Source organism: Onthophagus taurus, chromosome 7 (assembly GCF_036711975.1).
Source record: "Onthophagus taurus isolate NC chromosome 7, IU_Otau_3.0, whole genome shotgun sequence".
Classification (NCBI taxonomy): domain Eukaryota; kingdom Metazoa; phylum Arthropoda; class Insecta; order Coleoptera; family Scarabaeidae; genus Onthophagus; species Onthophagus taurus.
In genome coordinates this window covers 24,655,498-24,672,270 of record NC_091972.1, presented here as the reverse complement: position 1 = coordinate 24,672,270, position 16,773 = coordinate 24,655,498, and the positions used below count along the sequence as shown (strand labels likewise).

At 32.3% G+C, this 16,773-nt stretch overlaps 2 protein-coding genes across 3 annotated transcripts; both read left to right on the top strand.

Moving 5' to 3' along the window:
- The first annotated feature begins 5,523 nt into the window (after positions 1 to 5,523).
- Positions 5,524 to 5,993, top strand: LOC111421222 (small ribosomal subunit protein mS37). Its single transcript, XM_023054361.2, has one exon. It carries the CDS (start codon positions 5,584 to 5,586, stop codon positions 5,935 to 5,937), a length of 354 nt encoding a protein of 117 aa, XP_022910129.1. The 5' UTR covers positions 5,524 to 5,583; the 3' UTR covers positions 5,938 to 5,993.
- Positions 5,994 to 6,248: 255 nt separating this feature from the next.
- LOC111421221 (transmembrane protein 209) lies at positions 6,249 to 16,616 on the top strand. 2 transcript variants are annotated; one of them, XM_023054359.2, is made up of 7 exons: positions 6,249 to 6,381; positions 6,494 to 6,646; positions 6,705 to 6,871; positions 6,922 to 7,347; positions 15,453 to 15,721; positions 15,776 to 16,102; positions 16,165 to 16,616. In XM_023054359.2, exons 1-7 carry the CDS (start codon positions 6,368 to 6,370, stop codon positions 16,501 to 16,503), a joined length of 1,695 nt encoding a protein of 564 aa, XP_022910127.2. In that variant the 5' UTR covers positions 6,249 to 6,367; the 3' UTR covers positions 16,504 to 16,616. The 2 variants fall into 2 exon arrangements, with proteins under 2 accessions (XP_022910127.2, XP_022910128.2); XM_023054360.2 differs by having other exon boundaries at positions 6,285 to 6,381; positions 15,594 to 15,721.
- The last annotated feature ends 157 nt before the right edge of the window (positions 16,617 to 16,773 follow it).

Sequence of the window (16,773 nt, the reverse complement as noted above, 5' to 3'; positions counted from 1 at the left end):
AATTACCAAACCTGTAGAGAAAGAACCGTGATAACTAAATATAAGAAATCAAAAAAAGGAAAATTTTTAAACTTACAATTAACACGTTAAAATTTCCTTTAAAATTAAATAACTTGAGTCAGCATGATGAGGGGTGAAATTGGACTGACGGTCATAAGGAACGTTCGCCAGATGATAAAAGTGAAAGAGTGAGGGAAAACAAGTGGGAATAAGAACGTCAACATAAAATCTTTCCATACTAAATCAATTCTTTGCAACATTAAAAATCTGAAATAGAAAATAGAAAATCTTATTGTTACCATAGGAGACAAAAATGCAGGCCTCGTGGTGATGGATAAAGAGTCATATATGTATAAAAAATACATTAACATTTTTTAAAGAAAATAACATTTTAAAATTTAAGAATAATCCCACCCTTAAATTTAACAATAACTTAAAGGAACTAATTAAAAATGATCAACATTATTAAAAAAAATTTAACATCACTCCATACAACTCCATTGAAATGAACCCTTTGATATCCACCCTTAAAAGCCTTATCAAACTTCATAAAACAGATCAGAGTATCCGCCCAATCATCAGCAACATTAACACCACTACCAATAAGAAATTTTAACGTGTTAATCGGTCGCACCGTTCTTCAGTTATAGCGAATTTAATCAAAATTAATTTTTTCTAATTGGGGACCAGATTTCCTGTTGGTAGATACCTGGAGTCATTTAAATGGTAGGTAAGACAAACACTTAAATAATACTATTTTAATATCAAATTATTTTTTTATTTTATTTTAAAGTAGTATAAATTTGCCGATTCAAGAACCTCCTCTTAGAACGCAGGTTCGAAATGTAACAATTATTAACTAACAATTTTTATTATTAGTACAACAAAACATGAGAGAGGGAATATAAATCAAAAATAGTGCTGCCATCTCTTAATCATATCCATTATTATTAGAAAATTCACCAGCGCCTCCATAGCGGACAAATCCAAAAATAACACTTTACGCGTTACCAATTTTTTCATAGCTGTACATAGCGGTTAACAGCCTGACATGTACAGTAACATTTAAATTTTAATGAACGGCGACGCGTAAGTCACCCAGTCTTGGCATTACAACTCGAACTAAATTGTTTGTACAGGATGGTTCAAATTCGATCTCCGAATAGGCTAACTCGAAAACTATAAGGGTTAGAAGAAAAGTAGCTGACATGTCATGATCTCGTTTTTCGAGAAAACTGCTGACGCCGAAAACCTCATAGCGCTATCGTCTTTTGTTTTTCCCCTAGAGGCCAAAATTGAAAATATCGTAAAACCAATAAGTGCAATTATCTTGGTTATTATTATAGGTGGAGTATTATAACTACGACATTATATGGACACTTTTTTACAGAGAATTTCATGACATATACTTCCCACATTACCCCGACCTCCTACAGTTTCCGCCCGATTTAGAAAAATCAAAAAATTGATACCTTATCACCACCCACTTATGCAACTTTATTCGCATTTTCCTTAATTTCTTAATTTCCTTAATTAAACTTCAAATTTTTATATTAATTCATTTAAAACCGTTAAACCTTTTTCCGAAAACGTTTCCTGACCGAATTTCAAATAAACAAAAGCAATTAGTGGAAATCGCCGAACGACGTAATGGGGTCATACACGATTTTTTTTTTATTATATTTTCTGAAAGTTTATATAAAAATATAGTTACCGTTATTTTTTTTTTTAATATTTTCGAACAAAGTCATTGTTAAAAAAATTATTGAAAATTTATATACCCATTTGCGCTTTTAAAATTCCCGCGTTGATGACGTACGATTCTCACTTTTACGTCCCCTGCTCCCCGCTCAAATGCGAGAAAGAGATGAACGTCATTTAGGTTGTATTGAAAAGAGATAGAGTGTTTGTAGGTTATGTTTATTATGTTTTGTTCATGGATGTAATAGAGACACTGTATTACATCCATGGTTTTATTTTGACACTGTCACACCGCAAGCGCTATCTAACGGACAATTTAACTTGTTTTAGGCAGTGCGGTTCCTACGTCACAGAAAAGCCGCGAAATTATTTCGTTTGAATATTTGCTATTTTTCACTTCAAATTACGCAAAATATAAAATTGATCAAAATATTTCTTTTACTTTGTGTTCATGCATATACTTGCATATATCGTGTGACATAAAAATTTTCTCTAAATTTAATAAGTGTGTATGACCCCATTACCGAAAGCACATGGTTTCTGAAAATTATTATTTAAAATAATTAAATAACACCGCAACGAAGTAAAATACGAAGAAGTATCAGTAATCAGTGTGTTACTGTAAACAAGGCCGACCGTCCCGAGTGAGTTTCAGCAGCCAGCGAGCTACCGTTCAGCTACCGTACAACGACTATTTTTTTATGAGGCGGAATTAGAAATCATAGAACGATCAAACCGATTTCAAACAGTTACTAGTATCATGAAATAACCGTTGAATGATTCTAAAGACGATCCGATTATGATTAACATGATTATTAACCAAAATCATCCCGCATCTTAATTATAGCTATTAACATACCGAGAAATGTTATGACATTTATTACAGCCGCAGATGTCAGATTGAAATCCGAGCTCGAAGAGCGAGGATTTTAAGACATCTAAGGCTGTAATGTGTCATAACATCGAGGTTTGTTCAATAGTTTATCGGTTTCAGGCGACCACCTTCGCATTTTCATGACTTTAATGCGAACAATAGTAAATCAAAAATTCATTTGCAACTTTTTCCTTAAAAGATGCTTAAAAGTCAAAGTCGTTATACAAATTAGTTGCTAGGCAGTCACAAAGAATGTTTATTTGTCAACAATATTTTATTTTTTTTAAATTCGTTAATTTGTAAAATGAGTGACGTTAATCTACCTAAACTAACTAATGCATCACACTTTTTCGGGTTGTTCTAATTGCATTATATTATTAAAAGTAGCATTAGGTTTCTGTTCCATTGTTACTTAAAATTTTCATAATTAAGGTTTATTAAATATGTAGCTTCTTTTCCTGTATTGTAAAAATATAACATTACCAAAGAACATTACCAATATGTCATTTTTACATTCCTAATACAGTTATAAGTTATAAGGTACATTACAAACCAACTTTTGTGAATGTTAAGAACCTTCTTACAGCCTGAAACCGGTAATAGCTATTAACATACCGAGAAATGTTATGACATTTATTACAGCCGCAGATGTCAGATTGAAATCCGAGCTCGAAGAGCGAGGATTTTAAGACATCTAAGGCTGTAATGTGTCATAACATCGAGGTTTGTTCAATAGTTTATCGGTTTCAGGCGACCACCTTCGCATTTTGATGACTTTAATGCGAACAATAGTAAATCAAAAATTCATTTGCAACTTTTTCCGTAAATGTCAAAGTCGTTATACAAGTTAGTTGCTAGGCAGTCACAAAGATGTTTATTTGTCAACAAATATTTTATTTTTTTTAAATTCATTAATTTGTAAAATGAGTGACGTTAATGTACCTAAACTAACTAATGCATCACACTTTTTCGGGTTGTTTTAATTGCATGGTGAACATAAATAATTACTATTATTAAACGTCACTCATTTTACAAATTAACGAATTTAAAAAAAATAAAATATTGTTGACAAATAAACATCTTTGTGACTGCCTAGCAACTATTTGTATAACGACTTTGACTTTTAAGCATCTTTTAAGGAAAAAGTTGCAAATGAATTTTTGATTTACTATTGTTCGCATTAAAGTCATCAAAATGCGAAGGTGGTCGCCTGAAACCGATAAACTATTGAACAAACCTCGATGTTATGACACATTACAGCCTTAGATGTCTTAAAATCCTCGCTCTTCGAGCTCGGATTTCAATCTGACGTCTGTGGCTGTAATAAATGTCATAACATTTCTCGGTATGTTAATAGCTATTACTTCATTCCTGATGGTCATCCATGGAAAATACTACCCGTATAGGATTACCCCGGACACCGCCCAACTGCTGAAGCTACTTTGTGTTAAAGTGCGCGTTAGTTAATACTGATTAATCGAAGTTAACGTGAAACACGCGGTCGGGAAAATGTTTATATATGTAAGTGCCGTAAACGCTAACCGATTTTGATAATTATATTTTTGTAATTTTCCACATAAATAAGGGTATCTTTTGAATTATGTTATAAATTTTTCCGATAATTATTTTTAATTAATTGTTAATTACTCCGCTATTCCTTAATCAATTATATCCGCTCAAAAAAGGGATTTAGTTAATTTTGTACTCCGCATCCGATAGCGCCCTTAAAATTTTGCTATTGTCATTAATTAGCCCCGCACATTATAATTTAGTTTTGATAACTTGTTTTAATACGATCCCCCACTCGGAAAAATCCAGTTTTCACCCCGAACAAGTATAAATAGCCGGTCAAAATTTCATTTTAAATGAGTCTTCAACTGTCTTGATCAGTCTTCGACCGTTCTGGATTAGTCTTCGACATTCTTCAAGAGTCTTCAGCCGTCATCAACCGTCTTCAAGAAGTTCGCCAGACTTCACCGGAAAATCTCCGAGTTTTGGAAATAACCGAGTTTCATCGTAAGTTTGTTTTTGGTCTTGCAATTGTGGGACTTTGATTTTATTTTGTGAAATAAATTTTCATCCAATCTCCCAACCGGGTGTTGCTGCGAGTTTTCCACAACACTCTCCCGACCTGGTATTGCTGCGAGTTTTCCGCAATACTTTCCCCGACCTGGTGTTGCTGCGAGTTTTCCGCAACACTCTCCCGTCCTGGTGTTGCTGCGAGTTTTCCGCAACACTCTCCCAACCTGGTATTGCTGCGAGTTTTCCGCAACATCTTCCCGACCTGGTGCTATCGCGAGTTTTCCGTAGCACTTCATCCAGACCAATTATTCCCTTATGACGCTTATGAATAATTATTTCAATTACGTCCGAAGTACGAGTCCCACAAGATTGCACTAGGCCAGACATTTACCGATTATATATTTAAATAAAGATTTTTTTTACCTTCCTCCGTAAACTCCTATGTTGATTTTTTTTTTATTAATAAATTTTTATTTTATTTCTTAATTTATGAACCGCATGTTTTTATTTTTTTAACCCTCTCTCAAACACCCACCCTGAATCTGCGACTGTAACCCCCAAAAGCTACTTGGAGGCGAAAAAGTTCCTTAACTCTCTAAACATAAGGTGGCGCCCGAGACCGATAACATCCCGAACATAAAAAAGAGGCACCAAGACCCCTTTCCTAGGACCGAACCAGGAAAGGACGTCGCAGTTTATTAGTTTATTCTCTATAAACAAAGGTATAACTAGGTACGTTATATATCTATAAACAATGCTAAAACTAATTTTTACTTTAAATATACTCCAACGAAAAATAAGCAAGCTGTCTATTAAACCTAATTTAGTGTATTTAAATCATATTTAAATAAAATAATAATAACATTAACTTAAAATTTTATTCGTGTAGCGACATCTCTGATTCATAGTATCTTAACTCTATAGAAAACTAAATTTTCCTAAGATTTATAACCTCACTTTTGAAAACAACAAAATTAAGTATTAAAATGCGGTTTCTATCAGTTTTATACGCAAGAAATGTTACAATACAAAAAGATGTACCCTTCCAAGAACTATTACCGTTAAAGTTGAAATCAAAAGTATCAGGGAAAGGAAGTACTGCAAATGAAGTTTGTTGTCTGTACGAAATGTCGATTATGTTGGCCTGTTTTAAAGATAAAGAGTTTAATCAAACTATGTGTGCAAAGGAAATTGAAAATTTTAAAAAGTGTTATGTAGCTAGTATGGAAGATAAACGGTTATTAAAAGAAAGAGAGGCTAAAGGTATCATTGCACCTGGCGAAAAGAAGTTAACTCATAAGCAAGTTACAAGTTTATTGAAAAAGTATCCAATGGTGTAATGATTTAATGTAAATAATATAATGTAGAAAAATATAATAAAGACAACTTAAAAAGATTTAAGCTTGTAATTGATACATTCAAGTATGATCAATCCCCAGAACAGTAGTAATAGATCAATCTTCATAATTATTTTATTTAAAAAAATTGGAGAAACAAATATATTGCTTAATTAAATAATAAATGAAAGTTAATTCAAATAAATTGAATTCTTTTCAAAGAATTTATTCAACGAAAAAATTTTTTAGGGTATTTTCACTAATTTATTTTGGCAACAAAATGAATGTTTGACGTTTGACATGTAAATAGTGAAATAGTTTGAATAGTTCGTTATTCTTGTCCGTTATCCGTTTATTTACATTTTTTTTAATTCAAAATTATATACCGGTCTTTACATTAAATGAAACCAATTTATTAACAAAATTTGCTAATATGTTAAACCAAACGTAAGTCATCATATTTGTGAATTTATTTTTTAGATGTTAAAACATAACCTCAATTTAGATTTAAAATCGTTTTATTTGAATAAATTTAATGCAAAATATGTGAATTTTATAGACAACTAACGCCTGGTAGAAAATATTTCGCTGGAATTAATGCTAAAACGTTTGAAAGCAACGTTTTAGACAGATACAGTCAAAAAACTCTTCAGCAATCGATTAGATGGGGTGCATTAAATTTTTGTTTGTTATCAATTATACTTTATGATATGTAAGAAAATATAAATTTTATTACTTTTTTAATAAATTAAAAGTTTTTATTGTTTTAGAATAAACACAAGCCCTGTTTATGTAAATTACGTCCAATACATTGAATATGTCGGAGTGGTTATATTATCGTTAAATATTCTCTATCATCTAATTACATATATAAAAATACATATGATTCTTAATAAAAATAAAAATGACTTATCTAAACAACCAATTTCCCCACAAGGTGAGTTAGAAGTAATTAAAAAAACAATTATTTTAATTTTAAAATTTTAGGTACACCTATAAAAAATCAAATTCGAGATGTAAACACACCTTTAAGTGTATCTCAAACACCCATTAATTTAAGTGCGACAAGTTGGATGTCAAATTATTCTGCGCATGAAAGTGCTAATTTATCTTTACAGTCTACATCTTGGACGTTTGCTCAAGGATCACCAAAAACACCAACAACAAAAACACCTGTAAAAGCAATCAGACAAAATACTTCCGACGTTGGCTTTATTAACGATGAAAACGGTTTAAGTACTTATTTAAAAGATTTTGATGCTCATGAAAAAGTGAATACTTTAAGTAGAACTGACGAAATAAATACAACAAATGTTTTAAATTCATTTTGGACACATCCAACTGCAAAAGCCGTTAAAGACGTTTCCGCATTTTTGAAAAGATGTCATTATCAATTGTCAACACCTACAGCAAGTAAGTTTGTGGTAGTAAAAGAGAATGTCAATAATTAGATCTTACACTATTCGCCCAAATTAAAGGTGTTCCATGAAACTGGTTTGTTAGAACTTTTTTAGGTTACACTATTCCCACAGTTTTGAAATTTTGGTAGCATTCACATTCAAGATGGCCGCCACTTCCGGTCTATCGGAAGTAGATGAAAGGGAATATTGTCTAAGAAATACGAATTTAATCGTTTGAGTCCCAGAGAGTAGTGGAAAAGCACTGTTGAACAGGTATTCAAGCAGCGCAATCGCGGTTTTTTTCTCAATGAGATTGTGGTTTTTTCTCAATGTTTTTCGACATAAAATCTGAATAGCGCGATCGCGTTGCTTCGGAGTCAATTGGTTGAATAAGTGAAATTTGTCAAAAAATTCAAAATAACTCAAAAATGAAAACGACATGTACTAATAACTTTTATCAAAGTTACCATATTTTTTCGCATACAATTAAAAGGTGTAATAAAAACTATAACATTCTATTTAAAATAACTAACAAGGAAAGTGTCAGAACGACAGCATTTAATTCATTATAAACTTGAAACTTATAATGCCGCAAACCAAATTTTCATAGACCTCTTCGTTTTTGATATATACGATTTCAATATATGTTGATATATGTATTTCAAAATTTACGATTTTCAGACACCCCCGTATCTCGGCTATCCGGAAACTTAGTATAAAAGTAAAAACGGGTTCTAATAGATTTTTTCACGTAGAATCCAATGGTGCTTAGAATTTTTCTAGTTATCACGGTTTTTGAGTTATAAACACAACTTAGGTTTTTTTAAATTTTTTTTAAACCTATATTTTATTTTTTTATTGAACTAGAATTTTTTCAAGCTTTTCAATGATCTATAAAATAATCTATAAAATGTAATAATCTATACATACCTTTATAGTTAACCTCGAAATTGAATAAAACACATTATTTTATAAGTAGGCAATGATAAATAGACTGCCTAGCCTGACGTCACAGAGATGGGCGGAGCTTATATCGACTCCAAACAATTTTATTGCTATAGTAGACGCCACGAGAGCTGGCAGTAAATCATCATTTTCCGCTCTTACAAATGCCATGCGTAGTTCACAAACCGCTAGAGAGTAATGTGTGTTGGAAAGAGATAGCATTAGTTTAATATGTCTGCTGTACAATTCAAATGGCCACGTCGAAAAAGTACGTCTGTTCTTCTAAGGGATGTCATTCTATAATTATAACCTCAAATCGAAACGTCTTGTGAGCGTTGTCATGAATCTGTTAGTGTTTTCACAAGCCGAAAATGCTTTCTTTGAAAGGAAAATCATTAAATAATATCTTTGACAATGTTTGACATATAACCTCTATTACTAACATAACCTACATTTAAATGTATGTGGTGAAATAATCTAAGTCGTACGTCCATATCTTGATTCATACCATTTTTAAGCGATCTGTCACTGCCAGCTCTCGTGGTTTCTACTATAACCACAGTTGCTATAGTAATGATAAACCGTAATGAAAATGTCATTTGAAATGTCATATAAAAAGTCACTTAGTTTATTTTATTTTAACACTAATTGAACAATTGCATATGGTGATTTACCGTTAGCAACACACTTATTGTTAGCTACGAAAATGATATAATAATAATAATGATATAAATAATAATGATATAAGCTCCGCCCATCTCTGTTACGTCAAGGCTTAGGTTGTCTATTAAGTGATCGCGTTGCTAGGATACCGGAATAAACAAAGTAAATATAGTTAATTACTGTCAAACTTAATTTTGAATTTTGTGCTAACAATATGTCGTGTGTTACTTAATTACCTTTAATTAACTTAACTTAATTACCTTTTTCTTGAAATGGAGCGCTATGAAAATTATGAAAAATATGACATGCTAGCATGTTACATTCATGCAAATGAAAATGTTAATCAAGCTGCTGAATTATACATAAATAGGTAGAATGCAACATTTATAAGCAATAACATTTTATTAGCAGATTGTTTCACTTCAGATATCCAGAAAGAGCGCAACCAAATTCAAAATTTTTTTCGCGAATAAAGCGTAATTTGATCAATTATGGAAGTTTTTTGATGCCCAGGCCAAAAAAATATAATAAAGAAAATCGGAATATCAATGAAATTGCCGTGTTAGGATGTGTGGAAGCCGCGCCTAAAACATCATGTAGGGAAATTGAATGTCAAGTTGGAATTAAAAAATCGACAGTCTCTGCGATTCTAAAAAAGTATAAATAATATAAACCCTACAAAGAACAAATAGTTCACCACTTACACCCGGGAGATGCCGAACGACGTTTGGAATTCTGTAACTGGTATTTGAATTATGCAAAAAATAATATTGAATTTAGTTCCTCTATTATATGGTCTGATGAGGCATATTTTACCAGCACAGGAATCTATAATCGTCATAATAACAGGCATTGGCATCAAGAAAACCAACATATTGTAATTGAGCGGGAGCGTCAAGGAAAATTTGGTTTTAGCGTGGCATGTTTTATTATTGGGCCACGAATTGTTTACAAAATATTTGAACGAACCTTTGCGCTAATCGCTATTTGGCCATTTTGCAAGAGGCTTTGCCAGAGATATTGGATGATATTCCTCTTATTCGGCTAAATAATAGTTATTTTCAGCAGGACGGAGCTTGCGCTCATAATGCGCAGTTAGTGAGTCGCTACCTAACTGCAGAATTTCCTGGTAGGTGGATAGGCACACATGGTCCAACGCGATGGCCAGGATCACCTGATTTATCTATTTTGAACTTCTTTTTATGGAGATATATCAAGAATCGGGTATATAGTACCCAGAATCGAACAAAATTGGAATTGAAAATTGCTAATGCGAAAATGCAATTAAACGCATTACTAAACTTTGTGAATAATGTGTGCATCAAAATGGTAACAACTTTTAACAATTCTTGTAACTTGAAGCCATATTTGCATAATATTTAGTTTTTAATAATTTTTCGTTTTTTGCAAACAAAAATTAATAGATACATTTTTTTAATAAGTCAATAATTAATATAGTATATTCAAAATTCTTTGTTTATTCTGGTATTTTAGCAACGCGATCACTTAATTTATCATAGCCTACTTATAAAATAATGTGGTTTTTTTAATTTCGAGGTTAATTACAAAGGTAAGTATAGAGTATAAGCTTGAAAAAATTCTAGTTCAATAAAAAAATAAAATATAGGTGGTTCCATTTAAAAAAACCTAAGTTGTGTTTATAACTCAAAAACCGTGATGTCTAGAAAAATTCTACGTGCACCATTGGATTCCACGTGAAAAAATCTATTAGAACCCGTTTTTACTTTTTTACTAAATTTCCGGATAGCCGAGATACGGGGGTGCCTGAAAATCGTAAATTTTGAAATAGTCCCTGTATATCAAAAACGAAGAGGTCTATGAAAATTTGGTTTGCGGCATTGTAAGTTTCACAAAAAAGTAGCTCAGGTTCGCGAAAACCGCAACTTTCTATCTTTCATAATAAATGAGATACCCTGCAAACCCATCGAAATTTGGACATCCTGTACATACATTTTTTTAACAAAATTAATGTTTATTAATCCTTGATTTTATAATATGTATTTATCGAATTTCGACTTACACGATTTTCGATCTACGCGGCTACTGTCAGTCCTACCTATCGTGTAACTACGGGGTATTACTGTACTTCATTTCATGTGGAATTTAATTCTAAAACCTTTTTTACTCTTATTTTTTAAAAAACTTTGTCGTTTTCTTAAAAAACTGAAATAAATAAAGACACGTATTTCGTTAATGTTACTTAAAGTCAGCGAAAATTCAGTAATCGGCTAATATACAGGGTGAGTCAGAAAGAATGAGAAATCCGAAGAACGGAGACACTAGACACCAAAATATGACGATTTAACCTAACATGTCTTATACAAATGTCGGTGGTTTTTAATACACAGGATGTTGAAAGTTAAATTTTTATTTCGAAATTTCTTGATAATTTTGAAGATTTTTGTACTATTAACATAAAATTTAATAGTTAGATGTTTTCGAGCATGAGATATACGAATTTGATATTTGTTTTGTGATTACTCATAGTGGGCGCTAGATACACACTGTACGTTTGAGATATCAACTCATGACTATTTTGTCAGTTGAGGTATGATGAATTAGAACCAGAAATCTGAAGGAGGTTTCAATTCTGCACAAAAAAGGTACTCTTGCTTACATTGTCTAAGTCTACTGGTTTCCAAGTTATCTGCTTTTAATTGTTTCAAATTAATTGCAAGGTTAACATTTAAAATCAATAAAACACAGTAACTATAGCAATTAGTAACGATAATAATCGATAACAATAACAATTAATTAATAACAATAGAATATTGTGACCATTTTCAAAAATCCAGTGGACTTAAATCTGGATTTCTCACTATTAAAAAACTCATTATGTCGTGGCATTTTCAAATTGGCAATAACTTTATTGTTGGTAAAAATGATTATTGCACACGGAAATTCAATTAATGTTGACAATTAACAGGCAATTGTCGAAACATAGACGGAAAAATAACCCTACTTTGCTTATGTTAAAAAATAAATATTTTAGAAGAAAAAATACATTTAAACATTTAAAAGTAAATAATTCGAAAACCGATAGACTTAAACAATTTCAATAAGAGTACCTTTTTTATGTAAAATTGAATGCTCTTTGTGATTTGCAGCTCTTATTGGTCGTAGCTGTCGAGCCAAAAAACTTATGATTTGATTTATCAAACGAGCAGCGTGTATCTAGCGCCCTCTACGAGCAACAACAAAACAAGTTTCAAATTCGTATTTCTCATGCTCGAAAACATAAATCTACCAAATTTTATGGTAATAGTACAAAAACCTTCAAAATAATCAAGAAATTTCGAAATAAGAATTTAACTTTCAACGCCCTATGCCTCGAAAACCACTGACATTTGTATAAAAGATGTTACCTTAAATCATCATATTTTGGTGTCTAGTATCTCCGGTATTCGGATTTCCCATTCTTTCTGACTCAACCTTTATAATATATTGTTCAAAAGTGTAACAGTTTTATTTATCACATTATCCTTAAGGAAAGGGGTTATCTATTAGACCCCGTAACTTTGTAGGAGATGGCCAGTGGCAAATGAGAAAAAACACGTAATTAATATTTTTACCATAATAATATAAAGATGAACCTGGAGACAAATGTCGCTAAGTTACTATAAGGGTAGTTAATGCCGCCAAAATCGACACGGTACTTGTTAAATTTATCCAAAAAAGTAGGGGTAGTTTATCCCCTGACGCCTTCAGATATATGTGTGATATATCAATGAAAAGCTCTTCAAAAATGAACATCAGTTTACATTTACCACATTTCAATAACTGCTTTCGTCTTCAAGTTATATGCGAATATACAACTGTCTCACGTAACTGGTTCATTAGATCTTTTTCAGGTTGCACTACTCGTAGAGGTTTGAAATTTCGATAGCATGGGTTGTTCATTCGAAATTTTCGATCTAAAATATTTTCAAGGTGACCATAGGATGTTTATAGATAATTTGTAGAGAATTAAATTCCCTTTCTGATAGGCTAATAAAATATGGGACGTTCCATTTAACATTTTCGACTTTCTCGCCATTGAATATGGACAAACGCTTATTCAATTTTTGTAATGCAAAAAAAGCTTAAAACCAAAATAACTCGAAAACGAAAACCGTTAGGTACCAATAATTTTTATCAAAGTCAACCTATTTTTTTACGTCCAATTAAAAGGTGTAATAAAAACTATAGCAGTCTATTTAAAATAACGAAGTTATGATCTACTTCTGGTAGACCGGAAGTGGTGGCCATCTTGAAAATATTTTAGATCGAAAGTTCCGAATGAACAACCCATGCTATCGAAATTTCCAACCTCTACGAGTAGTGGAACATAAAAAAGTTCTAATGAACCAGTTACGTGAGACAGTCTGTATACCGTTCGCCCAGATTTCCAATCCTTATAACTCGGCCGTAAACCTTATTTTGGTCCATACTATCGCTGTACCAAATTACAACAAAATCGGTGAGTGGCAGTTCCGACACATCCCTTGAAAGTTCTGGTCTAGTTCCGGTAGGCCGGAAGTGGCAGCCTTCTTAAATATATTTTAGATCGAATATTTCGGATGAACAACCCCTACTACCAAAATTTCAAAACTGTACGAATAGTGGCACCTAAAAAAGTTCTAACGAATCAGTTACATGGGACGCCTGAATACAGTTGTCCGTAAAGTAAAATTATTATAAACGGTTTATGGAAAAATCCCTGAATCTTTAGACCCGTTAAAGATTTAAATTTTTTGCTATCGATTTTAAATTTTTTCCGCTATTTTTAAACGAGTTATATGATGTCATCGATATTTTTTTCAAATGACAATCCCGCATTTTTATTACGGAGTATGAAAGGGGATTTTTTTTTAATCTAGTACAGTCAATATTAATAGGTTACATAAGAAAGTTTTCGAGAAAAAGTACTTTAAAGTTTAACTACTTCAAATTTGTTGACATAATAAAATTAGCAGCAGCCATGAGTAACTATGGTAACCAATTATTTTAACCAATTTCCTAAGTGTCAAAAACTGATTTAGTAAATAGTTGACCTCTTTAATACAACATATCCTGATCGCCAACTCAATAGCCAAAGTATGGTGAGTCTAGCTGTGACTAAATTTAAAAAGCATGGGTATCTCTCGAAGTCTCCTGACCAAATGTTTCAGGGGAGGTTCAACAAAACGTGGTTTTGGTTGTGCAAGAAAACTCTTATGTTACTGTGAAGGCTGGTTTTCGTAAGGACACAACATGTCGGCCGACTTGTCGGTTGTAATGTAAACGAAATGTATTTCTTGCCGGGACAGTAGGACGACATGTCGGTGTCGGATACAAAAATCATCCGCACATGTCGGGTCGCCGTTCATTTGTCCCTACGTAAACAGTCGTTAGTTTGTGTTGTGATCGAACTTATCGTATGGGACATACGAACGAAGTTTTCGTATCCACTTTGCAAGCGACGATCAGTCATTAAGGAGCTCTATACACCTTCAAAACGTCTTTTCGCTAAAAAGCTTCTAATATACCATCTTTTGCGTTTTCGATTTGAATTCTTTTGAGGTTTTAATAACTCTATTGCAAGACTTCCTGCCAACACCACGAAAGCTGACATTACTTGTTCTACTTGATCGTCTGCCATCTCGATGCTAACTGCAGAGTTCGATTTTTCAGATCGTTTCCACGACATGTCGGTTGCCAACAAGTAGCTACCTACGTAAACATCCGTCAATTTTTCCAACATGTCGGCCAACAAACATGTCGGACCAACAAGTCGGCCGGATTTGACCTTACAAAACGTACCTTAAGGAGTATTGGGTATAATTTGGACATTAGTAAATGAACGGTTCACAAAATTTTAAAACCCGCAAAATATACTCCCATAAAGTAAACCTCATTCAAGAGCAATGAATTGTAGTTTTTGCAACAACAATTTTGCAACGATGACGAAGACTTTATCAAAAACATAATTTTTCCGGCGAAGGGACATTTACATTGAGTGGACAAGTAAATAGACAAAATTGTCGGTATTAGGCTACCCAAAATACAAATTAGCCAAGAAAGTCGATCACCCAATATCCGCAAAAGATTTGAGGAAACCTTAACTGGAAAGAGATGTTTAATTTTTTCAAAGCGATGTCATTCCTTCCATCCCAATAATGTTGACCCAACTCAACGGCAGTTAATCCAACAAGATGGTCCGCCACTTAAAGAAACTTTACTAAATCAATTTTTGACACTGAGGGAATTGAAAAAATATTGATGACGTCATAATTCGGTTAAAAATAGCGGAAAAAATTTAAATCTTTAGACTCGTTTCAGGGATTTTTCCACACATCGTTTATAATGATTTTATCGCCTATATCCGCTACTTAGGGACAGCGATAAAATTTGAAGCAGCTACATTTGGTAACACACGTAAATTGTGTTAAGACATGTGTATAATATCGATACTGCAAACTTAATTCATTCAATTATATTTTCTTAAATTGATTGATTACATTTTTAAAGGTGGTAGTTTTTCCTCTCCAAATTTTACCAAATTCCATCAAACTCAAATTCCCAATTATTTCTATGGTTCCAATTCCGAAACTGCAATCCAAAAATATGTTGCTATTGTAAAACCTTTACATGAAGCAAATATGTTGGTAGCTACGACACCGAACAGTCCGAAAAGTGATGATTCTTCCTGTGGATCTCCAATCCAAGGAGTGGATACTTGGAGAAGGCTACACGTTGATTCTTTAGTTTTGACTCAATGGAATGCAAATTTACGAATTGTAAGATAGCAATTTTATATATTTATTTTTAATTTAGTGTGATTACATTTTTAGTGGTTATCTCAAACGATTTTAAATACCTTAGTGAAAGAATTTGATAGTATCGATGAATGTTTACAAAAACACGGATTTGGAGATATTCAAATTGGTAAAGTTGGTTTGGAGAGATTGAGGAAAACTGCTCAAACTATGCCGGTTTTGCAATTTATTCAAACTCTACCAATCGTTATTCCGTTCCTTGAATTAACACCGAATCAAGAATATTTAGTTAAACGAATTAGAGAGTTGGCTAAAGGTGGTTGTATGAGTGATTTTAAATGGAATAGTGGCAGTAATTTTAACGGAAAAGAATGGGATAATAATCTTCCAACAGATTGTGCTGTATGTTCAATGTTAAAAATAGGTGTTGATGAAAAATTTTATTTTATTAATATTTTTTTTAGATTGTGATGCATTTATTTGCTTCATATTTAGACACCCAATTACAACCATTGCCAAATCAACCCGAAGTAAAAGGTTTTAGTGGATATCATTACATAAAACTAAACGAAACTCTGGTTTTAAATGCAAACACTTTGGCGATTCAACAATGTTCTGAGTATCCACCTCATTATAAAGTGATTGTAGGAGAAGAAGTTTTTGAATTGGTTAAGGGATACAACAATTTATTCCATAGTATCCTTTTATTTTTGTATTACGTAAATAAAAAAGAACACGGCATGTTAGGTCAAGTAAATCTAGGAAGATCTGGTGTAAATTTATTATGGGTGATAAAATCTTAATTTTTTTCTTAATAGTTAGTATTTAGTTTTCATTTGTCATGAATTTTCATTGTACTTCTTTTTTCTGTCATAAATTAAAGTTTTTTGAATAAAATAAACATCATTTAAAATTATTCTGAAATCAATAGACCTATGCAGGAGTGGTTGAGGAAAATGAATATTGGGTATCAAGAATATATGGTGCAGAGCCAACATCTGAAACTGATTAACAAGGTTTCAACAGACACAACAAATTTAGTTGTTGAAATAACCAAATAAATCATTGTGAAT

What these genes read in the sequence shown, in the direction of transcription:
- LOC111421222 (XM_023054361.2), top strand. Translation starts at nt 5,584, where the DNA reads ATGCGGTTTCTATCAGTTTTATACGCAAGAAATGTTACAATACAAAAA.
- LOC111421221 (XM_023054359.2), top strand. An exon ending in ATTGTCAACACCTACAGCAA is followed by an intron (nt 7,348 to 15,452) that starts GTAAGTTTGTGG and finishes ACATTTTTAAAG; the next exon opens with GTGGTAGTTTTTCCTCTCCA. An exon ending in GGAATGCAAATTTACGAATT is followed by an intron (nt 15,722 to 15,775) that starts GTAAGATAGCAA and finishes TTACATTTTTAG; the next exon opens with TGGTTATCTCAAACGATTTT.